Source organism: Ursus americanus, chromosome 22, assembly GCF_024610735.1.
Source record: "Ursus americanus isolate L20-20 chromosome 22, mUrsAme1.1.p, whole genome shotgun sequence".
Classification (NCBI taxonomy): Eukaryota; Metazoa; Chordata; class Mammalia; order Carnivora; family Ursidae; genus Ursus; species Ursus americanus.
In genome coordinates this window covers 27,288,587-27,314,216 of record NC_142148.1, presented here as the reverse complement: position 1 = coordinate 27,314,216, position 25,630 = coordinate 27,288,587, and the positions used below count along the sequence as shown (strand labels likewise).

The 25,630-nt window shown below is 35.7% G+C and overlaps 1 protein-coding gene across 2 annotated transcripts; it reads right to left on the bottom strand.

Annotated features, from left to right (window-relative positions):
* Positions 1-588: 588 nt before the first annotated feature.
* RAD21L1 (RAD21 cohesin complex component like 1) lies at positions 589-24,604 on the bottom strand. 2 transcript variants are annotated; one of them, XM_045810199.2, is made up of 13 exons: positions 24,461-24,604; positions 23,185-23,314; positions 21,639-21,732; positions 19,393-19,499; positions 15,519-15,689; positions 14,522-14,617; positions 13,449-13,556; positions 11,634-11,860; positions 11,294-11,393; positions 10,334-10,458; positions 8,327-8,422; positions 5,734-5,811; positions 589-1,030 (listed from the first exon to the last, which is right to left on the bottom strand). In XM_045810199.2, the coding sequence occupies exons 1-13, from the start codon at positions 24,602-24,604 to the stop codon at positions 842-844; spliced, it is 1,665 nt and encodes a 554-aa protein (XP_045666155.1). In that variant the 3' UTR covers positions 589-841. The 2 variants fall into 2 exon arrangements, with proteins under 2 accessions (XP_045666155.1, XP_087710043.1); XM_087853917.1 differs by having other exon boundaries at positions 8,327-8,419.
* Between the last annotated feature and the right edge of the window lie 1,026 nt (positions 24,605-25,630).

Sequence of the window (25,630 nt, the reverse complement as noted above, 5' to 3'; positions counted from 1 at the left end):
GATTGAAGAGCATACTATAGGCTTCACTTTATAGTATACTACGGAGCTCACGGAGCATTATATGAAAATTTCCTAACTCAAACTTCAACTAAGAAAACAGAAAAACAATAGTTTTAATGTCAAATATGCTCGGTAAACACCAAGTAAAAGAACATTTATTTTAATGACCTTTACTTGAATTGCAGCTGCAGACAACATGCTGAATAAGTGTCCGCTAATTTTTTAACATAAGCAGATTTAGTTTTGTTGACAATGAATGGTAGTTATAATAATCATTAAATAATAAATAAAAATGTTAAATGACCTATAAATAGACTAAAAGCCAGTCAGATAATTTAAAACAAAGACAAACTTAAGAACCTTTAAATTAAGATATTAGATTAAAAACCATAGTATTAGGTCAAATCAAGGATGATCTGCATTAGAATCAAATAAATTATTGTCTGTGGGGGAGTAAGAAAGTATTAATTACTAATTATGCCCATAAAATTTAAGTAAATAATCCAATGTAAAATGGCTTTTTAAAAAATATCCTTAAATGTTTCTTGAAGGCACATAGTATTTTACAAATGTATTCTAAATGCAACATTCAAGTCAGGGAAATGGCAAATACTATACATTCAAGTTAGCTAAGTTAAAAATATTACTTAGCTACAATTAAGTATTTCTGTAAGCATGTAGGTTTCCAATTCTGGCTATGATTATTCTGAAGGAAATAGGAGTGAGCCTGTATATGAAATGGATCAGACCTTTCGCTGCTTCCAGACAGTTTCTGCATTAAATTGAACAATCTACACAGAAATTCCAATGATTACATAAATCTGCATGTTCTGGATTTCCTTCACATTTTATGGAACATTGGTCCCACTGTAGCTATAATATCTGCATAGGGATCACTCTGGCTCAGCTCAATAGCCCGCTGTTTTTTTAGGACAAGAAAGCTATAAAATTTGGCAGCAGCTTGTTTTCGGTCACTATTTCTGCAAAGCTTCATCAGACTAAAGTACTGCATTCCCATCTTGTTGGATTCCTGGGAAAATAATTAGAAAAGAAGAAAGGAAAGAGAAACAACATTATTAAAAGTACAGCAGGCTGTGGATGCATAATGAATAAAATATTGATATTTTTGATAAGTCAGTGTGAAATCCTAAAATGGAGAAATGCAAATGACTCATTAGGAAACTTTAAAAACATTATAGGTCATTGAGTGTAAGCGTGGTTCATTGAGAAAATGCATGCAAAAGAACTCTTAAAGTGTTATACAAATTTCTTATGTGTTATACAAATGTTAGGTCTTTTAAAATTTTGATGTTAACATAAATGGCTCTTGAGGAAAGTGAAGTTAGTTTAGACTTGCAGGCAGAAAACAATCCGCAGGACTTTGGGAGGCTTCAAATACAATGAAAATTATCAGCCCTATCAGGCTTCTTTTCCTTAAAGGTACTGGGAGGTGGGGGTGACTATAAACAACTCTAGTGATAAATGTAAAATTATATTTATATCTCAGTGGCAGAGGAATATGAATATATAAACATCTCCCAGTTTCTTGGCACAGACTAAAAAGATGTTGGATTCACCACAGGGCACCTACGAACCTACTAAAAAACTGAGATACAATAAAGTATTTAATTATGGATAAAGATAACTCCTTTTATGAAGACTAGTACTTGGAATCAGAAATCTAGAATAGAAGTACCGTATAGTCTTCTTAGTTAGAAATACTGTGATGAATACTAGCCAGTATCCCTTGAGCTTCTTACTCCTTTGATAGCTGTGAGGTATTTTAGAAATATCATATACAGGTTTTTGGGTAGTTGTTGTTCTTGTTGTTTTTGCTAGTCCACAACATTTAGCAAACTGATAAATTAAATACTTTATCATACTTTATCTCAACAAAAGGAGTGGATCAGTATCAACAGCCTTTCAGAGATGGCATGCCAAACCTTCGCTTATTCCCTCTTGAGGAGACAAGATGTGGATTGACTGGCTTGAATCCCTTTGAAAAACACCCCAATGTGCAAGACTGAGCACACATGCTTATGTATTCTGTTCCCTCTAGAAACCCCTCTAAAATGAAGGTAAAAGAATAAAAGGTGACAAAGGAAGGAGATAAAGTGAAAGACTGACTGACTTAGCAGAGTAGAGAAAGTTTAAACTTAAGTGCCAGCAGGGAGGAAAGCCAGCAGAAAACAAGCCAGTGTGAGCTACAGAGCCTTGGCAAAGCTCAGGAATTGCAGGCAATAGTATGTTATAAGATGGAGATAAGAATTCCTCAGAAGTCTACTTGGGAGCTGTTAGACCCTCCGATCCACTCTACCACTTCACTGAACCAGGAGATCATGACTCCAATACCCTGCCAGGAGGCAGGAAGTTGCCTTTCTAGAGATTTCAACCACTGAGGCTCTAGAGTTGGGACGCCAAGCACTGTGGATGTTGGAGAAGTGTCATATCACAAGCTGGGGGTTAAGTGAAATTCTACAAGCTAAACAATGAGACAGTCAAGTTCTCCCCCTCCCCCTCTTGGTGCCTGAACCACCAGTATCCTGCTTATATCTCCTGGGCAGTAGATTTGAAGATTTAGCTGGGAAAACTGACCATGGGGGCCGGGGTCTAGGGGGACTACAGATAATGGTGCCTGTGTGTGTGCAAGTGTGTGTGTGGGGGGAGGAGGCACGGCCCAATTACCTCACTATTAAGACCATAAGTCTACAAGCCCCACCCTTGCTTATATAACTTCCAATCTGATTTTTGCTGTCTCACTCCTTTTTTTTTTCAGATTTATTTATTTAATTTTAGAGAGAGAAAGAGAGAGAGCACGAACGGGAAGGGCAGAGAGAGAGGGAGAGAGAATCTCAAGCAAACTTCTCGCTGAGCACAAAGCCGAGGTGGGGATTGATCTCACAACCCTGATATCACAACCTGAGCCGAAACCAAGAGTCAGATGGTCAACCAGCTTCACCATCCAGGCACCCCTTTGCCGTCTCACTTTTAAATAAGAACAGATAACCAAAGATCTACCAGACACTTGAGTTTAATTTCTAACATTCAAGAGCATCACTAACATTCAGGAGAATCACTAAGCAAACAGAGACAACGTAGGGACCAGAAGAAAACTATAACCTATGAAAGAGAAGACTCTGTATCCATAAAACATGATGAGGAGGATTATTGAAAGAAAGCAGATTAGTGGTTGCTTGAGGAAGGGGGGAGTGGGACCAGTGGGAGAGATGGGACAAAGGATTATCAAGAGGCACAAGGAAACTTTTTGGGGTTGTAGATATATCACTATTTTGATTGTGGTGATGGTTTCACAGGTGTACACACAATGTCAAAACTTACCTACTGTATACTTTAAATAGGTATGGTTTATTGTATGTTAATAATACCTCAATAAAGCTGTTAAAAAACTAAATACATAAATGGAAAGATTAGGATGCTACAAAGCAAAAGAATAATTAATAACTAAGAACTCTTAGAAAACAAAAAAGGTGAAAGTAGAAATAAAATTCAATAAAAACTGGAAGATAAAGTTGAAGACATTTTCTAGAGGGTAGAAAAAAATAAAAAGATAAGGGGAATTAATATAAGGGATAAAAGATTTTTTAAAATTTGAAGGTGTAATTCAGGGGACCCAACATCTGACCTGCAGGCAATCCAGAAAGATAGAACAGATTAACAACAGGAGGAAATCTATGAAATATAATAAAATTTCCTAGGGTTCAAGGACATGAACTTTCAGAAGAAAGAACCCATTACCTGCTCAGCACAATAAATGAAAAAAGACCCATATCAAAACCCATCATCATGAAATTTCAGACCACTAGGAGTAAAGAAAAGACCTGAAAATTTCCAGAGAGAAAATGAAGGTCACCTACAAAGGATTGCCAACCAAGCAGCATCTAACTTTTCAGTAACAACATAAGAAGCCTAGATATGTTACAAAGCCTTCAACATCTGAAAGATATTATTTTCAAACTATGTTCAGAGATGATCAAGTTAAAGGTAAAATAAATTTTCAGACTTGTACGTAGTGTCTATCTCCTATGCACTCTTTATCTCAGGTTATTATGAAAGAATGTTAACCACCAAAAAATTCAAGGTAAACGAAGATCAAAGCATTGAGAAATGGAAAAACAATATAGGAAAGAGACAAAGGAATTCCCATGTTATGATAAAGGAATGTCCCAAGACAAAAACTGTGGAAAAGACCTAGAGAGCAGCTAGTCCAATTAGAACAAGAGGATGATGAGCTGTGGAAGGAGTATCTTCAAGAAAACATACTGGAACTGATGAACTAATTGACACCTTTGAGTATACTGAAAGGGGTTTCATTATATCGTCAGAGAATTTCAGAAAAGAATTAATGATGAGTATATAGACACTAAGAAAATGGGGAAAATGAGGCAATGATTAACTCCAAAAAAACCCCACTATGAAGTTGACAAGAAAAGAAATGTAATTACACTAATTTTTACATAGTCTTTGTAGCAGTGACTGCTGATTGTCCCTTAACATCCATTCTTGTCTTCTTTCATAATAACAGAATATATTAGCTGGGCCCAAGGTTGCCAGATAAGGACTACATTTCCCAGCTAGATGTGGCAAGGTGGTAAGTGCTGGGCAATGAAATGTGAAAAGTGATACACACAATTTCTGGTTGTACCTTAAAGGAAATTTTGCTGCTGAATGGAATGCAGACATGGTACTTAGCCATTTTTGGTTCTGAGAATAAAGAAGATGAGATAAAGGTAACCTGGGTCTCTGACAACTTTGTCAGCATAGCGGCTATACCAGATTATACTTTATCTTTTTAAACCACTGATATTTTGGCTCTTTGTCAAAATCAAACCTATATCATAACTATTACAATTGTAACACTGTAAACACTGAATATTGTGCTAAAAACAGACTGCGGTGAAAAAGCTATAACTAAGCTAAATTTTCATTTTACATTGAAAGAAGCCAACAGATAAAATTTAAAGCTGAAATACCAAGAAAGAACAGTAAGAACATGTAATTAGAAATATAGATATAAATACTAAAAGAAACAGCTTAATATAGTTGCCTCTGGTGAGCAGGACTTAGGAATAAGGAAGGTAGGACAAAAAACTTCTGTGTTTCCTTCTAAGCTTTATAGCATAGAACTATTTAACTTTAAAAATTATATACATGTATTATTTTGATAAAAATATAAGTTAATTTTTTTTGAGAGAGAGAGAGTGACAGCAGGGAAGGAGGTGGGAGGGGCAGAGGGAGAGAGAGAATTTCAAGCAGGCTCCATGCCCAGCACAGAGCCCGACTCAGGGCTCTATCTCATAACCCTGAGATCATGACCTGAGCCAAAATCAAGAGCCAGACACTTAACTGACTGAACCACCCAGGCACCCCTAAGTATAAGTTAAGTTTTAAAATTATCTGTTTACTTTTAAACTGCTATAAACTTAGTTCCATTTACAGAATTAGTTGATATCCTGCTAAGCACAAGAATGGGGCATAGACTAGATGTCTAGGAGCATGAGTATAGGTAAGAAGTTGATTAGAATATGCAGGCACCAAAAGCAAACTCCCACAGTTAGCCCTGGGTATACTGCTCAAAATCATTTCATTCTAATGGAATTTGGTCTCAACAAAAAAATAAAGAAGGAGATTTCATTTTTATTAATGTCTAGAAGATTGACATCAACATTTTATTTTTAAAAACAAAAATAGGATTGACGAACCCTACCATCTTACCCGCAAACTATTTAACATCTGAAGAATTCTTCGATTCCATCTCTCTGTCTCAATATTTTGTTCATTCCCTGATGACTCCTGTTTGAATGATTGATAAAATATTTCATTTAAACAAATTTTACCAAATGCTTACTATTTGCCAAGCATAGTGTTAGCTGCTACAAGAAACCCGACTATAACACTGGGTCCTGCTAAATAAAGAGCTTATAGTCTGAAAATAGAGAGAATCAGAAACATACATATATATATCAGTCTTTGCAGGATTATATCTACACTACCTAGGCAATGAGGGGCTCCAGAGTAGGAGATTCTGCAGTCTTTACTGGTAATGCATCCAAGAGCATTAAGACCTTACTCTCAAAAGTAAAATCAGCAGTGACTTTTTGGTTAGGACTATCCCGGCTCTGGTCAATTTGAACTGAGTTGACAGGAATAAACATAAAGCAGGAAAAAATGCCTTGTAAAGGCCTTTATCTAAACTTACCTGGTGATACAGAAGCTCTAACTAATAACTGATGTTTAGCAATCTGTGTACAATTGGATTAAAACCTTTTTGATATCAAAGGTAACTTGTCCAAAAAGATCCTGTCATATTATCTGAATAGATTCATTCTTCTCAGTCTTTAAAATTTAGCCACCTTCTGAAACACCTCAATATTTAAAAATTGTCAAGTTGAAATGCCTTCACAGGAACTCACTCTAAGTTCTTATCAACTAACACTTTATGAGCTAAGAACGGAACTGGGCATAGGAAAGGTGCTGATGAATCTGACAAAAGAGCAAGTCTACAAAGTGCAGGGGGTGGGGGGTGGGGGGAGAAAGGTGACACAGAACTGACCTACTTTATAATTTTTCCTAGGCTAGCTCTGACCATGCAATCACCCTTACCACTGGTACACTGTTTGTCAAATGTCACTTCACGTGTACCTTTGGAGGCCAGACACTTACTATCTGTTTTCAATTTCACAAACTCCAAAATGATTTCAGAAATTTCCAGGATATTCTGGATGATATTTTGAATCACTTGACGCTAAGGGGACTGACTGCGGAGTCCTCACTCCTACCAGTTATACTGGCTTCCTGGTCCAGCCTATATAGCTTCCTTTCTTACATTCCAGAGGGAATGACCCGAAAATATGGTCCCTTTATTCTGAAGAGTTTTCCAAATCCCTCCAGGTGCAATTTACTTTTATTTCTTTCTGGTCTGCCCTAGGATAAGTGAGTTCACCCAATTACTGGTATTTATTATATTGTTAAATACACAAATGCTGTTTTTCAAATATAAAAAGCAATGGCCCAACTCTTTGTTAAAGATCCATGAGACTGTAGCTTCACCTATAACTGCACAACTAAACTAACCAGGAAAATGCTCAAAAAAAATATAGTCTGTGCGCTTTGCTGAAGCCTGTCTATTTGATCTATCTGGACACCCTACCGCTGAATCCATTGTGTGGAAAGCCCAGTGGATTATTAAAACAGCTGAACTTGTGCTGTGTTGTGGTTTGCTTGACCACGTATGAAAATAACCTGTGTCTACAGAAGCAAAGAGAAAGGCGAAAAGGAATCAACCCACTTCTGGTTCAGCTGTTCAGATGTTTCAGGTAAAAAGTTCAGGTATCTATCCTGTCCTAAATTATCTAGAGAATTCAGTCTGTTTTCCACATATGAAGAAGCAATCTTGTAGTCTTGGAACTCATTATAAAGATAATTTATTTAAGAACAAACTGGCATTAATAGCTATTTTGATATTATTCAATAAGAAACTTTTGCTAAAATTCATTACAATCTTAAAAATGCCTTCAGGACAGTGGTACAAAGACTGGAGAAATAAGAACATGATACTTATGGAGCCAGTTGGGGTTGGATATTACTTCTGGCTTTGTTCTTGAATCGTGGCCCTTTGAGGAGACCACTTTCTTTTGCTGGTTTCTAGAAATCTTCGACAGATATAGGCCTTGAGCCATATAATGTTTTGGGAAAAAAATGCCACGTTTGTTTTTGTTTCTTGTTTTTTCGTTTTTCACTTATAAATAAAGTAAAATTTCAAATGCCCTAGGATGTACCTCTATTATAGCTCTGCTTCTTTAAAGCTGTTATAAGTTTAAACAGTGATTCTCAATATTTTTAACCTATGACTACCTTTGATAACATAGAAATCTCATAATTTTCTTTAAAATTATTTGAAGTTTCAAAATAAGTTAAAGAAAGAAAAAAGATCAAAGCAATTCTGAGCATGTTTTATCAAACTACTGACATACCTCTTTGTTGAGATCACTAATTTAAATAATAATTCTAGAAAGTAACCTGACAGCTCTGAAACCAATTTTTAGGTAAATAAGGTGGTAACTATTTAGGAACAAAGTTTTTTGTTTTTGTTTTTTGAAGATTTTATTTATTCATTAGAGAGAGAGGCAGCAGGCAGAGGGAGAGGCAGAAGTGGGTTCTCTGCTAAGCAGGGAGCCCAATGCAGGGCTCGATCCAGGACCCTGGGATCATGACCCTAGCCAAAGGCAGATGCTTAACAGACTGAGCCACCCAGGCACCCCAGGAACAAAGTTTTTAAGAACATTCTCAAGACTATGCATATATTTACCAACTCCACCGTACAATTCTCAATTTCTTGTGCTAAGATGGCATTCATTAAAGAGGATTCCTCAGTACCTGAAGATACCATTTCAACAATATCCTGCTAAAGCAAATTAGGGAAAGATAGGTAAGTCATCGCAGTAGTAGTAATCACAGGAACAATTTTATTTTGTTAAATGCTTTAATCACATGAATGCTCATTTCTAAAACTAATTTAAAATACTACCTGCATTCACAAAATATTATTTCTGATATATCCCATATAGGCTGCCCCTGTTTTCCATATGCCTCCACAAATGAAGAACCGGCACATCCCTGCCCTCTTTGCCGCATATCGTTTCCACTCCTACCTCCTTCACCACTGCAGACCTCATATCAAACACCTTCATAGCTGTGTGGCTGGGACCACTTTCCTTTGAAGCATTTTGTCTAGCCCCAACCCCTATTTTTATCCTCATGCCAGTACCAGGAGGCAGAGGAAGGAGAACTATAAACAGATGGCTGAAAATGGGGGAAGGGATATTAATATCCCTACGTAGGGCCATGGCAAGATTCTTGCCACCACTGCTGGAGCTGTCACTGGCAAAAGGGAAGACAAACGGTCCTCTGGAAGGGGAGCAAAGGCATAAAGGAAGAAGGAAAAAGAGAAAGTCAGAAATTCTCCATTCCTTATCATTTCCTTTTTTCATTGCTATAGAAGCTGTCGGCCCTTTTTTTGTCTTTAACCAGTCTTCAAGTTAGGAGCCTCCTACAACAAAGGGTACTTGGTTTTTCATTTCAGCTTTAAAAATTTTTAATGAATATAAGGAGCTGCATTTTATTCTTTAATCTACGTTGTTTGTGGAGACCTATGTTTTTTTCTCTTTTAACTTCTATGAATATTCTGCATTTTAGGTACATTCAATTTTGCAGTTACTTTACATAAAAAATGTCTAATGAAGATTTGAAAATGATTAATTAGAATCAATATTTTTTTCTGTCCTGTCAATGTTTTCCCATTCCTAATTATATTTCACATCTGTTCACCATTTTTGGAAGCAGAATAAGGATGGAATTGAAGATTAAAGCATAAATAGAGTAAAGGAGTTAAGAGGGTCAAGAGAGATTGATATACAAGTTCTTGGGAAAGCACTTGGGAAAATCTATTTTTTTCATATGTTAAAAAATCATGAACTAAACAAGCTTGCCTGATCATAATTTTCAGTAGGTGCACTCTAAGAAATGCCTGAGCCCAAATAAGGAAGACAGTACTGGCAACCCAATATCTCAATATCCAGTATACTATCAAATATTTAGTAAAATATGTTGTTTTAATGCATTATGAAATTTTCTTTCCTTCCAAGGGCACTGGGTTCCAACGTGGATTGACTTTGACTTCCCTGAGTGGTTATCAAAATACAGTGATGATGGAACAAACCAGAAAAGTACTAGTTTATTTTTATCTGGTTTGGCTATAATATTTACATTTCTACAACCACTAAAGTGACAATGGGGAATATATTTTAAAGCACATTGATTCCAATGATGCTGTTAAATAACTATGTTTTTTGAATAAGAATTACATCTTCAAGTAAAAATTTTTTTAAATTTTGTTTGGTCATGGATCTTTAGATAGTCTTTTGGATTCAAGGCTAAGGTAAAGTCTTAGAGGTGAGAAGAGTGAATTTATGATCAGAAACAAAACATAGGTGCACTGTCTAGAGTCCTAAAAAATTTCATGATATATTGAATGTGGGGCCCAGTAGGATTCTCAGGATATAACTGGATTCAATATTTGATGTACCATGCAAAATGTTTCAGTATGAAACCACTTATCTTGTGATTTAATATCCAAAGCTTCTAGAAAATACTGTTCTGTAGATGAAAATCATGCTTTTCATAGTACTGCCACTTACTAAACAAATTACAGAATAAGATAAGATGAAATATAAACTATAAATGTAAGAAGATATATCAGAGTCTCAAGGTTCACTCTGTGTCAGAAAAATAATATTTTTATTTATCTTTAACTTACCTCAGAATTAATATTTTTATTGATATCCTCATGAGAGCTACACTTAGATCCATCAATCACATCCTTCCAAGTTTTGGATTGATTTAAGTCTTGCTGGAAATTTGGTTCTTTCATCACGGAGGTCTCTGAATTATTAAGGAAGTATAGAAGATTTCACCAAAATATCTTTCAAACTTAAATTGGGATCTGGTTGTTACAAAAGAAAGCACCTGACAGAAAACTTGCAATCCAAGAATTTAAGCAAAGGGTGTACAAACTTTCTTATAGTTTCCCAAGTCTCACGCATTTATCTTCTCTTTCCCCTTGTCTGCTTCTTATCAGCTCCACTCCCCATCCTCCACCAACTATCTCCTCCACACTCACTCCAACACATGCACTCACAAGACAACATGGATAGTTCAAGCCCATCTTGGTGTATGGTTCAGTAGATTTTAATGCTTCAGGACAGGTGATCAGGAAGCAGAGATTCACTCACTACCAAAACTGGTTTTATTGTTCCTTTATAATAGTCACAATAATAATCAGTAATTATTAATACTCTGTATCCTCTAGATGGATGGAAGTATCTATTTCTCAGGTTAATTGTATTGTTTAAATGTTATTCTTATCACTAGGTGACTTCTCATATTAGTTGTCTTAAAGTGAAACATTATCCTCCTAGATAAAGTCGTTTTATCTGTTGAAGGTTTATGAGTACTTCCTGTAGGGATGGGGGAGGTAGGTAGGAGTGAATTTAGGAAGAATCCACATAGTATATATACCTCATCTTTTTAATGTAGCTTGTTGGACAAAAATTAATCTGCAGGCATTGCTGATGTAACAGTTTAAGTTGAAATACTCTTCTAGAGATAGCATTTATACTTGGGAATATGGAATTGGATCCCGTTTTCATTTGAAATGTAAAATGACATTTTTGTTTCTACAACATTCCCCTCAACATCAACAGTTAGGATGTCTCACCTATTATGTTTTTACTTCCCACTTCTTCCCTTACTGATTCCTTCTGCATCAATTTTCTTCCAAGTTTAAAGCCAGAGGACAGAAAGCATTTTGTAAACAACTGTAAAAACATACATTTTTATTTCTTGTTTTTGTATAAGTAAAACAATTCAATAAAATACAAGCACATATGCTAAAAAGTGAAAACTATAATTCATGCACACACATCAAGCAAATTAACTCAAAAGTAAGGCGGTATTTTTTTTACAAGTTTTTATTCTGTTGTATACGTGAATGTAAATATGCATTTATTTATTTATAACCAAACACTGCACCTAAGTAAAAAGATGAAAACTATTACCATTTTCAGTTCAGCATGAGTCAAATCCTGGGCAGCAGTTGACAGAAGTGTGTCCACTCCTCCCTTCTTCTTCCACATCATCAATCTTTGGGTAGGAGGTGCAAGTTCCAAAACCATGAGCGTGTCCGTAAAGGAAGTAAGCTGTTTATGCATAATTTTGCTACTGATCTCCTTGATTGGATCTACGAGCAATTTCCTCTTTTTGCCTTTTCTCTTCTCAGCAATGTCTAAATATAAGAAATAGGCACAAATGTGATTGGTTGTACTGCTTTGTAAAATGATATTCTAGGCACCGCATATCTATCTACCACAATGCAACCTACAGAGTTGCTGTGGGAAGAAAATCCCTTTCTCTCTACTGAAAAATCATGCTTCAAAGGGTTTTTTTTGCACAGCTAGAGTATCTGAGCAGCCAAGAGTCGATGTATCTTGTAAAGTGTTCCTTCAAAGTACTTAGAAGGGACCCTGTTGACCTAGCAGGCAGACAAGTGAGGAAATGTGGAACAGAGGATATGATAAGGGAAGCTGCTCAATTTTGAAGTTCCTCAATACATCCATATAACAAGATATTTTGAAACATTAATTTATATTTGTCCAGTATATTTTTCCCTCCTCCATTGAAATTCATACACAAATTCCAAGTAGGTAGCTAGGCCCAAGGGATTTCACTCCTTTAGATAATTTTACCAGGTAGAAAGCAGAAGTTAAGCTTTTCCTTAGTAAAGATGCAAAAAGGGAAGATCAGATTTTCCAGAATGGGTGAGGTTTGAGATCAGATGGAGCCAGAAGGAACTAGTAACCTGCCTAGTAATGTGCCTTGGTAAAATGCTGGGAATGTGACAAGATCCCAGGAGGGCTGGCTGTGTGATGACCCCAGAGGCTATATAGGCTGGATTTAGTGGGTACCACAAACTGTTGTGGCTGATGACCAAAATTTCCTTTCTACCTGCCACACCCCTCCCTCCAATTTTGACACTGCATGGCTTAGGGCATACAGGGGAACTGTACAGATTGAAAGTTTTGCTAACCCAGTGAGATAGAAGCTCAGAGTTGCATATAGTAAAGAAAAAAACTTGAACGCTTTATTCCTTGCATGCCTGAGTTTATAACTGAAATTCATATCAATCATACTACTTAAAACTATGATGCCCTTACAAGGTCAACTTATATATTAGATTCATATTTATCTTTTATTCCTAAAAATACGCATGAGGTTAAATGTTAGAGGGCATAGGCGTCTCTTCTGATCCTTTTATTCTGCCTTATTTTATATTCATTTGCATGTTTATCTATCTTCCCAATCAGATTGTAAACCTCTTAAAAGCAGGTACCATGTCTTCTTCATTTCTGTGCCCAACAGAGAGTAATGGTTCAATAACTACTGGCGCTGAGCTCAGTTTTAGATTTCCCAGTTTCCCAAACTCAGTATATGGCTTGACCACGACTAACTAAAATGAAAGGATCACCTCAAATTTCCTCCACACTCTTTCCCTATTGTATTACAAATGTTATTACTGGATTGACTACCTTCTATAATATTTCACAGATTATCTCACAGTAAAAGACAGTAGTGTATCAAAAATTAAAACAAAGGGGCACTTGGGTGGCTTAGTTGATTAAGCAGCCAACTCTCTTGATTTCGGCACAGGTCATGATCTCAGGGTTGTGAGATCGAGCCCTTTGTCAGGCTCCACACTCAGTGGGGAGCCTGCCGTGGATTCCCTCTCTCCCTCTGCCCCTCACACCTCAAATAAAGAAATCTTTTTTAAAAATTAAAAAATAAAAAATAAAAATAAAAACAAGAATAAGTCTGACCTGAAACATCAATTGGGTCAAGGGTAAATCCTTGTTCTTCATTTGATAATGTTTCATCCATTTTTCCATTTTCAGGTACACATATATACTCTGGATTATCTGGTTCCACTAATAACATCACCATAAAAGGAATTATTAGAAAATATTTTAAAAATAATGGTTATGTTATAAGTTAGTTGCTTGTATGAGAATGCAACCAAAAGATAATGATAATTGAAGATTTATATTGCTAACTGGAGCCAAATCTGATTTTTAGAATCATGTACTTAATGGAGTTGAAGAGACACAGAGATTATAGTGTCTAGGTGAGTCAAGTATCATCACCTTCTTTTGTAATGTGACATCTACGGTTAGACTTAGTAGAAACAGCGGTAGCAACCATAATAAATGACTGACATAAATTTGATTATATGTCTGCTAAAACCTTGTATTCTGTTAAATCACATAATTATTAGTTAACCCATAAAGAACCGTAAGTAAACTTAAATTGCCTCTCTTTTTACATTTTAAATTTCTGTTAGGTGGGAAATGTAACATCAAAAAGAGTGAAGAATCAAAATGGGGCTATTCGTGCTTTTAATTCTCAGGAAAAATCAGAAAGACTTCAAATAATCTGAGGTACCGTCACATGAATTTCATGTAGAAAATATCCCCACATCTGTAATTTTTCTCAAATTGTATACAGATTGTCCAATTATATTAATGCTGATATGGTATTAATAATTAATGACAATATTAATAATTAATAACCATTATTAATATCAGATATTATTGATGTTTTGAACATGTAACACATTATTTTAATGATTCAAAAGCACAGTATTTTGGCAGAGTGTTTAAATGTGCTCTCATACCAAATAAACCCAATCCTGGTTAAATACCATTGCTGTACCTTTCTCGGAGTCTAGTTTCCTATTCCATGTTGTCTAGGGTCAGACTCAAGAGAGTCTGAGGGACAACATTCTTTACTATCTTTCAATATACTATATTGCTACTTAAACTGCACAGTTATAAGGCTTACTTTGAATATTAGTATCTGCTCACTTTCTATACAAAGGATAATTTCATCATACCCACTATAGTATCAGGCGGTTCAGGAGGCAGAGAAATTTCTCTGTTCAAATGCCTGTCTTCTAACAGGATATTTTGATCATCTTGCAGTAGATTGTCTTGAAAAACACAATAAATACTTTCGTCATACAGAGTTGAATCTGTCATTTGTTCACTAAACCTATATTGACATTACTGTATGCAAGGATTATAAAGCACAACCCTACTTAGGTAGATTTGATTGGTTACATAGACTATCATATTTCAAGTAGGATAATATAAAATTTTATATATATCATTTCCTTTCCTTTATTAAATAGCTGTTTAATTTCAGGAGATATTTACTAAACTAATACCAAGATAGTAACCTTGTTACATAGCCATGCTTAGATTTCAAATCAATAAGTAAAAGCTTTCAAATTCTTTGGTGGAGATTTAAGGTAGAACCACTATTATTCATAATTTTGAAATTTCAAAAAATCTGCAATAACTAGCCTTTTAAAGTAAACTAGAAAATTAAAAAAAGATTTGTTATTTAACCATCACTATCTTTAAAATATGTGTATTTAGATTTCCCAGTTTTTGTCTACCCTACTTCTATGATTATTTTATAATAACATCATAATATAAATATAAAATTATAAAATAAAATGTTGGACAGATCCTTTCGCTGTTTCACAATTTCTGTTAAGGAAAACAATGTTTTCTAATATATGATCTCATATATTTTGTGAGGAATATATTTACTCCACTCCTTCCCCTTTAAAAATTAGGAATTTCTAAAAATAAAAACAAGTAGTATTTTATAACCTATATGAAAAATGTGTTTAGATGGTTATTCACTTAGACCTAGCCTAAATGTTTAAATACACCATAGACTTTGAAAACCTGTATAAAAAATATATTAATTTATATGACACAGGGGGATACCTGAAATTTTAGTTTGATCTGATAAACCTATTAATACATTCTAGTACGATCAAAATAAATATCTAATTTCTATATAACCAGACAACATACCAATCATTTCTCCTGCAGCCCCTTCATCTCCAAATCCATCTCCACTGTCATAGAACAGAGGTTTTTCTCCAGCAATGCTTCCAGAACTATGTTCAACTAAAGGACCACTGGAATTCAGCAGTATGTTGTCATCAAAGAAGCTATGTCTTCTGAGAATTTCAGTTTCCTCCCCTAAATAAATATGTATCATTAATACTGAGTTAGCCGTAGAAACATAGAGATTTAGGGTTAGATGGAAATTCAGATATCTTCTTGGATAGCCCCTCCCATTTTACAGATAAGAAAAATGAGAGCTAAAAAACGTATTTGAATTGTCTACTAATGTCACTCAGTTAATCAGCAGAGACTGGATTTCTAGTCTAACACTTTTCCAAAGCAATAGGGAAAAAACATTAGGATAGTTTTTAGTTGTGATTCAGTTTAACAATTTCCCAGAGGGTTATTATTGGCAGTGGAATAATTTCTTCTACATTAGATAGGTCATGTCCTGCTTGATCAAGCATTATTTCATATTATTTCAAGTACAATTGCTTGTGTTGTTTACCCATAATGGAGGTCTAAAAAATAAGAAGCATATCTGTCTTCTTAGGAGCGGAAAGGTAGGTAAACTATTAAAGAATGGGCTTATAACACTCATTCAAAAAATATTTACTGAATGACTGGGTATTAGGCAATCTGCTTGGCTGTTGGAGATGTGGCAGTCAAAAAGACAAAACCCAGTCAGCTAATATTAACCGAGTACTTATTATATGCATTATATTATGTAACAGAAGATACTATTATAATCCTTATTGTACAGACAAGGAAACATGTCCATGGAAAGGTTTTATAATTTGCACACAGTCATACCCCTAATAAATGACAAAGCCAGGATCTGAACCTAGCAGAGACAGTGACAGTATCAGTGTTAGAATTTCACTGGTAAAATAGTTTGCAAAATGGCAACTTATGAGAGCAAACTCCTAAGACACTGATGGCAGCAGATAAAATGAACTCCCTCCTTCAAACTGACTTGCTTCCAGATTGGCTGTATATTCTTTCCCTTTCTTGGATTTGAATCCCTAGGTCCAGGAGTCTGAAACCAGAGGTCAGACAGGGGTTGGTCTTCTCTTCCCTCTCTCTAACAATGCACGTTAGTTAGTGTTAGTCAGTAAAGAAAATAATGAAGTATCACTTATATTAAGATTCTTCTATAGGCCTACATCTCCTAGAAAGGAGGAGTTGAAAAAGGCAGCCTTCAGTGCACTGGATTGAAGATTTGCTCAATAGAAGACTGACTTAAAAAACAAAACAAAACCAAAAAACCTAAAAATATGTTCAGATCTTCCAGAAGCAGCTTGAAAGCTCCCAAAAGAAAAACCAGCCTTGGTCAATAAGATAATAACATTTATGAACAGACACTGTATTCTGAGCACTGACTATCACGATACCCTGAGATTACTCAAAAAAATTTAAAAAATAATCATTGCTTTCAATCTTATATTATATTTCAGAATAGCATGTATTAATATGAAACGTTTCTCAGAAAACATTAGGTTTGAGCTAGTTTTTGAAGGAGAGAAAAATCACTTATTGATGAAAAGGACTGAAGGAGGGAATAAGGGAAATAGCTCTCTGAGGTTGCTAGTAGTATCTCAATTTTACAAATAGGGTGGTAAGGCTCAGACAAGCTAGGTAATTTGCCCAATATCACACAGCAAGGCAATAGAGAAAGCTGATTCAAACTCAGGTCTGTTGGTATACTAAGAACATGTTCTTTCCCTTTTTTGAATTGTAGGAGACACAGACTGAGAACAGCTAAATTGTATTGGTTAGCTGGTAAGATATTTAGAGCAAAAACTCTGTAGTGAGAGTAAAACAAAGTTGATAAAACAAAGAGGGTGATAAACTGGTAGAGGGCCTTGAGGATAGGCAGGGGTGTCTAAAGTAAGTCATAGGAACACAAGATACTTAAGTAGAGGAATGTGATATGAAAAAAAAAAGGAATTTAAGGACAATTGTTCTTGCAGAGATATATAGAAAGTGGGAAGAGACTGGGAGATGTGTAGGAGGGTATTATAGTACTCCAGGCCTTTAGCACTTGTAAGATACACACACACACACACACACACACACACACACACACACACACGCACACACACATATATATACATACTTTTTTTTAAAGTAGACTCCATGCTCAGCAATGTGGGACTTGAACTCACAACCCTGAGACCAAGACCTGAGCTGAGATCAAGAGTCGGACACTTAATCAACTGGGCCATGCAGGCACCCCTGTACTGGTGAATTATGTTGGTGGCTAGGGAAGTAGAAAGAAGACCTAAGAGGCATTTCCAATTTTTTGTTGTTGTTGTAAATCAGCGTGGGTATGAAGTTTACAGAAAGTGTAGTTAAAAGTGATCCTGGGGGGCACTTGAGTGGCTCAGTCAGTTAAGCGTCCAACTCTTGGTTTTGGCTAGGGTCATGATCTCGGGGTTGTGGGATCGAGCCCCGCATGGGGCTCCACACTGAGCACAGAGTCTGCCTGAGATTCTTTCCTCCTCCCTCTCCCTCCCCCTCTGCTCCTCACCTCCCCCACCCCAGCTCTCTCCTCTCTCTCAAAGTAATTAATTAATTAATTAAATCTTAAAGAAAAAAGGTGATCCTGAAGTTTCAGTCTTAATGAAGAATCGTAGTATTTACAGGGAAATGTGTAAAGAGTGTCTTGGGCAGTAGGAAACATGATTAACTCTTCACCAATGTATTACATTTTAAGGCTTAGGGTTACATAGAGTAAGAGATCCATGCACTTCAAAGTATGGTCTGTGGGTTGGTCCTGTCCATGACAGAGTAAATACACAAATTAGAGGTAAGTGTTTAGAACGTTTTATAGCAATTTCACAGAGTAATTTTATATATGTTTAATTTAATAACAGAAATTGGACCATATATTTTGATTTTTAAACTTTTAATTTTTCTAGTAATCAATTTTTTTAAGTCTTACAAAAGTATCATTCCATGACAGACTGGAAATTAACAAAAATTATAAAACTCATCCTGCACCAAATCATTTAAGGACACAGCTATGGATCATAAGAGTTATGGACGGAGAGTAAGTGGAGGTTAGAGATGTAGCTCAAGCATTACTGCCTTGAGCACCTTCCCCCACCAAACACAGATTTTGGCCATCCTTCTATGTTCACTGCTCCAGGTACCATAAGAGAGTCAAAGATGAAAATGACACAGATCTTATCATCATGGAGTTTCAGACCAACACAGGATGTACATAATATCATGGTACAAGACAGAGGTAAATGCCATAAAAAGAACAAATACTACACGGCTTCAATTCTAAAATACACTCAATAGTTTCTTTTTCACAATCAGTGAGTATGTATTTAGCATGTGGTATTTCCTCCTCAATCCCAAGCCATGTTAAAATCTGTTATTTTACAATTGATATCATCATATACTGAAGGAATTATCGTATTTTGAAGGCACACTATATGCAGCACACATGTAAAACCTTATATATAAGTTGCTACCGTAAATGGTTTTTTGCATGTCTCTTTCCCAGCCTGAAGCTGCTTCAGGAAATGCTTCTGCAAACTTTGTACTGCCTATGCCTATGACGCACCTACATATAGTAAGTATGCAATAAATGGCTGTACACTAAGAAGGGAAGTGTATAGCCTAAGACCGAGTCTTGGTACTGACACCTCTTTAGAAAAAGGTGAAGGCAAACTTACTGAGAGTTGCATTTATCCAACAAGAGATTCATTCTGAAGATATTTCTGCTGGTGTAGAGATAGCTATTTCTATTGATATTGTTTCAGTACAAAAATGCAAATATAATTGATTATAGCTTATAATTTTAATTTCCAAATATTCTCACCAAAGCTTCCAGCTTGGAAAAGTAGATCATTACCATAATCTTCTCTAAGTGTGATTTCCTCCGGTTTGCTTTGGTTCTGAGTAAAGTGTTCTGAAACATCAATAGCACTATGGAGAAACAGAAGATTGAGAAAAACATGGGAACAGAACACAAGGATTTTGCAGTATACTGAAAAAAAACCCCAAACCCCTAAAACAAAAAACAGGTTTTATTATAAAAATACTTTTATTTTCTCAATAGTATTATTTATAACCACTAGTTTATTATGCATGCATGTCCACAAATGATCTCCAGGTTGCCAAATCCAGTGGTCGATTTTCAGTCCTTATTTTACTTACCTTAACCAACCACATTTGAAACAGATGTTCACTCCCTCATGGAACAGTCTTCTCTTGGCCTACTTTCTCCTGATTTTTTTCCTACCTCATTGGCTGCTCTTTTTCTATCTCCTTTATTAGTTCTTCCTCATAAGACTATTAGCTACTAGGAATGACCCAACACTCTCTTCTCAGATCTCTCTCTTTTTAAAAAATTACACACATTCCCTGGGGGTCTCTTGTGACTCATGGGTGAAGTTCCAACTATATACTCACAACTTTCAAATTTATATATCCCAATCCAGACCTCTTTCCTGAATTTCAGACCCAGATATTCGACTACCTGCCTACTCACCTTGGATGTGCAACAATCGTCTCAAAAATTATGTCTAAAGCCTAATTTAGCCTTTACCCTGCCCCTCTTAAACCTGCCATTCCCTAGTTATCCTCATCTCATTAGGTGGTTAACTCCATTCTCATGCCCAAATCATACTGTCATCTCTCTTTCCCTTAAAGCCATATCCAATTCTTCAGGAAATCCTGTTGGCTCTGTCTTCAAAATATATTCATAATTTGACTGTTACCACCTTGATAACATGAAGACTGAGAAGTACAGTGATCACAGACACTGTCATTTCTCCCTTGGACTTCTTTTTTTTTTTTGGTGGGGATAGTACCGTTTATTAAGGAAAAACCAGACAAAGATCACAGGAGGGTCCCTTCTAGGACACAGAGACCAGGCATCCTGACCCCACATCTGTGGGCTGCTGGGGGGAGGGCACGTGCTCCCAGGTGGGCCCTCAGGTTCCCACAGACAGGGCAGGGCTGTCATGTCCCCTTCCTATCCATCCCAGTCATGAGTCCTGGCATCCCCCACCCAAGGCACTAACTCTTTTCAACCACCAATGCCCTCCTGGGCCTTCACTTTCAGATCATTGGGGGGTGGGGATATGGCCTGGTGTGGGCGGGGAGACCCTCCCAATGCTGGGCTCTACCCCTAGTAGCTCCTGGTAAGAGTTGGGGTGGAGTTTCCCCTACAGCTCCTGAGGGCAGGGGCCCTGGGCTAGGGGTTGGGTGGGGGGGTGGGGGGGTTATCTGGACTTCTTACTGAAATAATCTTCTCATAGGCTTCTGCTTCCTCCCTTTCCCCCTTATAGTAAGTAGCCTGAGGAAGCACGTTGAAATCAAGTCAGATCCAGTCACCCGCCTATTCAAAACCTTCCTATGCTTCCTATCAAAGTAAAATAAAAGTCCTTAATGTGGCCTACAACACCCTACATCATTTGCACCCCCAGCTACCTCTCTGACCTCATCTCCTACCACTCAGATGCTCATTTATAGCACTCCAGTCTCACTTGCCTCCCTGCTGTTCCCTGAAAATGTCCAATGTGTTCTGCCTCGGGGCCTGCCCACTTGCTCTACCTGGAACATTCTTCCCCACATTACTGATTTGTTCCTACACCTCCTTCACGTTTCAGTTCTGACCTTAAAAAAAAGGCTTTCCTGACCAACCTGCCATTTATTTACTTTTTTTCCTATTTCTTTTCATATTGCTGATCATTTCCTGACATATTATATATTTATTTATTTGTTTATTGTTTGTCTAAAATGTAAGATTCATGCAGACAGGAGCTGTTGCTTATTGCTATCTCCTTAGTGCTTAGAGCACTGCCTGGCATATGGAAAGCACCCAACAAATATTCACTGAATGAATGGATGAACATACTGTCAATATTGCAAACTGCATTCAGCAAATATAATGATACATTTTTGGCATTGTATTTCAAAATTTCACACTGAATTTAAATCTTTGTCAACTGCATGTGTATTTCAGTTGTTAACTAGATTCCACTTGTGTTCATGAAATATAAAGGTGAAAACAACAAAATATCAAGAAAATCAAACTGAAGGAAAATAAATAAAATTTACTTCACATTCTGGGTGTCAAAATCATGAAATTCTTCTGGCAGTGTGATAGCATTGTAAGCAGCTTCAAAATTCTCTTTTGGAAGGTCAACCAGTCCTGAAAAGAATCAAAAACCACATTCAGTGAGCAATAATGCTATATAAGTGAGAAACTCTCAACTCCTGCCCTTCTTCAGTCCATTCTCTACAAACAGCCAGAGTGATATTAAAAATATTTAAAAAGCAATCAGATCAGCTCATTCCCGTGCTTAGAATGATTTAGTGACTTCCCCAGTGCATTTAAATAAAATCCAAATTTCTAATCAGGGCCTCCGCAGCCCTACAAACCTATCAGTATCATCTTTCCCTCATTCACTAGACTCCAACCATACTGGCCTTTTTGTTCCTCCAGACCTTTGCTCTCATGGTTCCCTCTGCCCGGAATGCTATTCCCTCAGGGACTTTTTACATGGCTGGGTACTACTCATTCTTCAAGTCTGACCTTAAATTCTATCCTCTCTGAAAGGCTTTTCCCAATCAGCTTAACTCAAGTAAAGTTTTCTGTTATTTTTTGTTGTAATACTCTGTTTATATATATGCCTGCATAGCACAATCACAATCTATAATTATTGTAATAATTTAAAAGAACTTTTTCATTATCTGATTTCCTCACCAAACTGAAAGGGACCTTATTTGCCTTCTTTGTCCTTGTATCCCAGAGCCTAAAATAGTGCTTGGCACAAAGTATGGGATCAATAAATATCTGTGGATTATATAAATGAAATAATGAACAAAAGAACCATATTTGATTGAGTATAAACTTATATAGAGATTCTACAAATATTTTAAATAAAGAAAAAAAATCCCAGTCAACCCCAGTTCAACAAGTATTAATTGAGGGAATAGTATGTTCAAGGCACTGAGACAAGTACTATAAGAGATTCAGAAAATAAATACGACAAAGATGTTGCCTTCAAGGAGCTTGCAAACTAGTATGAGAGGCAAGGCCTGTACCTAAATAACTGTAATACAAGGTAGAAATAATGAATGTATTTAAATTAAATTTAAAGGCATTATATTTATGACACATGTAAACATCCAGCACTTTGGAATGCCTAGAGATTTTCTATAATATTTCATAATAGCATGCTGCTTAGAGTCCTGAGAATTCTGAAAACAATGACAATTATGATATCTGGGTTTTGTCAATTATATTATTTCTAAGTCATCTCATAAAGGCAAAAACAGATACAGCAAACTAAGAAATCCATTAAAACTGGATCATAATTTCTTACATAAGTGTGGTAGCTTTACGTATATTTTTTATGTAAATACGCAGGAACATTACAAGTTTTTTGAAAGTATAACCTTTTCCTGCAAACACAGGAAAAGAGCAAGGGAAAGAATATAATTTGTCCTTAACCATGGAAACTTAGAATCAGTGAAAAGGAAGTTTATATTCACTATACACCCTGGAATTACAGAGCACCACCAATTAAAAGAGCCCACCCAAAATAAAGATGCAAAAGGGAACGAAGATAGGTGAGACAAATCAACATTGCAAGTATACCTGGGCGAAATGTCATCTTCATCTTAAGCAATGCTTCATTGCAATCTGCCAAAAGATATTTTGCCTTCCTATTATAGATTCGCACAACTCCCAAAAGAAGGTGTCCTGAAGTTCGAAGTGCAATTTTTACCTTTCAATAATTTTTAAAGTATAAGAATGTTGAGAATTAGACTCATAAACGCTGTTTGAAAATTATAAAATCATAGTATTTCTTCTCTTTAAAAAGCAGACATTTTGCTTATTCTTATTTCAAGTGAATTACTTAACTTTTACCTCATCTTGTAAAATGATGAACTTTCGTTCTTATTCAATGAAGAGAATCTCATATACCATTTAAGTGAAATATGTTATTATTGGTTTCATGGGAAGAATATCAACTCTGCAGTCGGGCAGACTCAGGTTCAAGCCTTGGCTCGGTTACTGAGGCTGTCATTCAACCTTCTTAAACTTCAGTTTGTTAATAATGGCTACAACTTATTACACACTTATTTTGTGCCAGGCATTGTCTTAAGGACTCTTCATATAATTTTGACAACATCTTCTTTTTACAGAAGAAAAAAACCTGAGACTCAGAAAGCATGCCCAAAGTAACACAACTACTAATGGAGTAGGAATGAAACTTCAATTTGACTACTCAAAAGTTCATGTTCTTCACCACCACACTTCACTGAAGCTAAAAGAAGCCCATTTCATAGGGTTGTTGTGAAGATTAAATAATCTAATGAACATAAGCCTAGCCCAGTGCCTGATACATGGAAGGTTTTCAATTATCATTCATTCTTCTTTCAAGCAGAAAAATACTTAACCTAAAAATATACAAAACAATATTTTAATGCAAATTCTAATATCTTATTATAGTGTTTTATAATGAACATGCTACTTTTTGAAGTATTTTCATATATATTTTGATTTATACTCAATCATTTTTTTCTACTCTCCATATTCATTCGCTCACTATTTTTCTAAGAAGTACTTATTTGGTTTATATGATGTAGATTGTATTTTGTTAAGGGAATAAGGATTACAAAACACGTATAAAACATGACCTTTCTCCTTCAGGGTCCAATCTGTTCATGATAAACGTATGAAATAGTAATTACCAACAGAAACTGACATTTGTTTAAGCTCAGGTAATAAACGTTATAGGAATTAAAAGAGAGAAGACCATTTCAGAAGTAAAACTTCCTTGGAAGTTTTATAATTTTAATTTTATTTTATTTATAAATAAATCTTATTTATTTATAATTTTAATCTATATTTTTAATCAATAACATACCTTAGGTGAAAGAATTTTTTCAATGGTTATCTCTAGATTACATTCAAATACATGAGCCTTTGTGAGTTTCTTCTCCCAGTGAGCTGCAAGCCAGATTTTGGCCAATGGCCCTCGCTTACTCATAAGCACATGGGTGTAGAACATGTTGTCTGTATTCCTTAGCTGTATTTAACAAACTAGAAGGAACGTTAAAAGATATTTAAAATTTGATTACAAAAACAGTTGCTATTTTATAACAAAAACACTTTTTATTAATTCTATAAAATAACAGATTACCTTCCAATTCAAGGTATTATTCAAATTATTTTCTTTAAAGGAGAAACCGTTATTTAAAATACGAAATTACAAACTAATGAGAGCTCTGTTAGACTGTGAACCACACCCAGTTTAAATGTATTCTGATCATTGATGGCTTCTTACATTCTACTTATTTTACCCTGCAAAGGATTTGAGTTCTCTTATTCATATGGTCAAATAAAAAGAGGAGAAAGTCTGGGAAAAATAGGCGATGGAAATAGGGAAAAAACAACAGGAAAACATAGACAAAACTAAGGAAAGTGAACACATGTCACCTCTTTTCTAAAATTTAGGAATTTGAGAAACGTTGGATCATTGACTTATAGCCAGGTGCTGAATTTCTTTGTTTTCTGCAAGATGCTCTGGTTTGTTCAAAAATGTATTAACCTTTGAAGTTAAAATAATGGAACTCCAAAGGATTATAAAGTGAAAAAATGAGGAAACAAGAAACTACAGGAAAAGAATCCCAAAGCAAGAAAGGAAACATGAATCAAATTTAAATGTTTCCAAACAAGAATGGTGAAAGAAAACCTTAGAACAAAAACAATTTATGCACATGTCTACCTATTGTACTATCGAGAGTAAGGCTCCACTTTAGGCAAAGGGATGTTATAATACTTTGACTTCTAGAGAAGAATCAAGTTATTGCTCACATATAAGTAATCTTAAGCTGCCACTATAAAAGCTTTTTTGCTGCTTTTCTTCTTAAAGTTCTGATCAAAAGCGAAAAGCCAAAATGAACACAAAAACAAAATCAGCCACAGAATTCAGAATGTAGGTGAACTTTGATCAATGCCCATTTCCACCCCCAAAATCAAATCACTGTGCCCAAAATTAAAACTTAGGCAATCTACCAAACCACATTCCCCAGAA

Coding starts and splice junctions, on each gene's coding strand:
- RAD21L1 (XM_045810199.2), bottom strand. CDS start 24,604: ATGTTCTACACCCATGTGCTTATGAGTAAGCGAGGGCCATTGGCCAAA. Junction 10,459..11,293: donor GGGAAGTAAAAACATAATAG/GTGAGACATCCT, acceptor TTAATAATTCAG/AGACCTCCGTGATGAAAGAA. Junction 8,423..10,333: donor ATAAAAATATTAATTCTGAG/GTAAGTTAAAGA, acceptor AATTTGCTTTAG/CAGGATATTGTTGAAATGGT.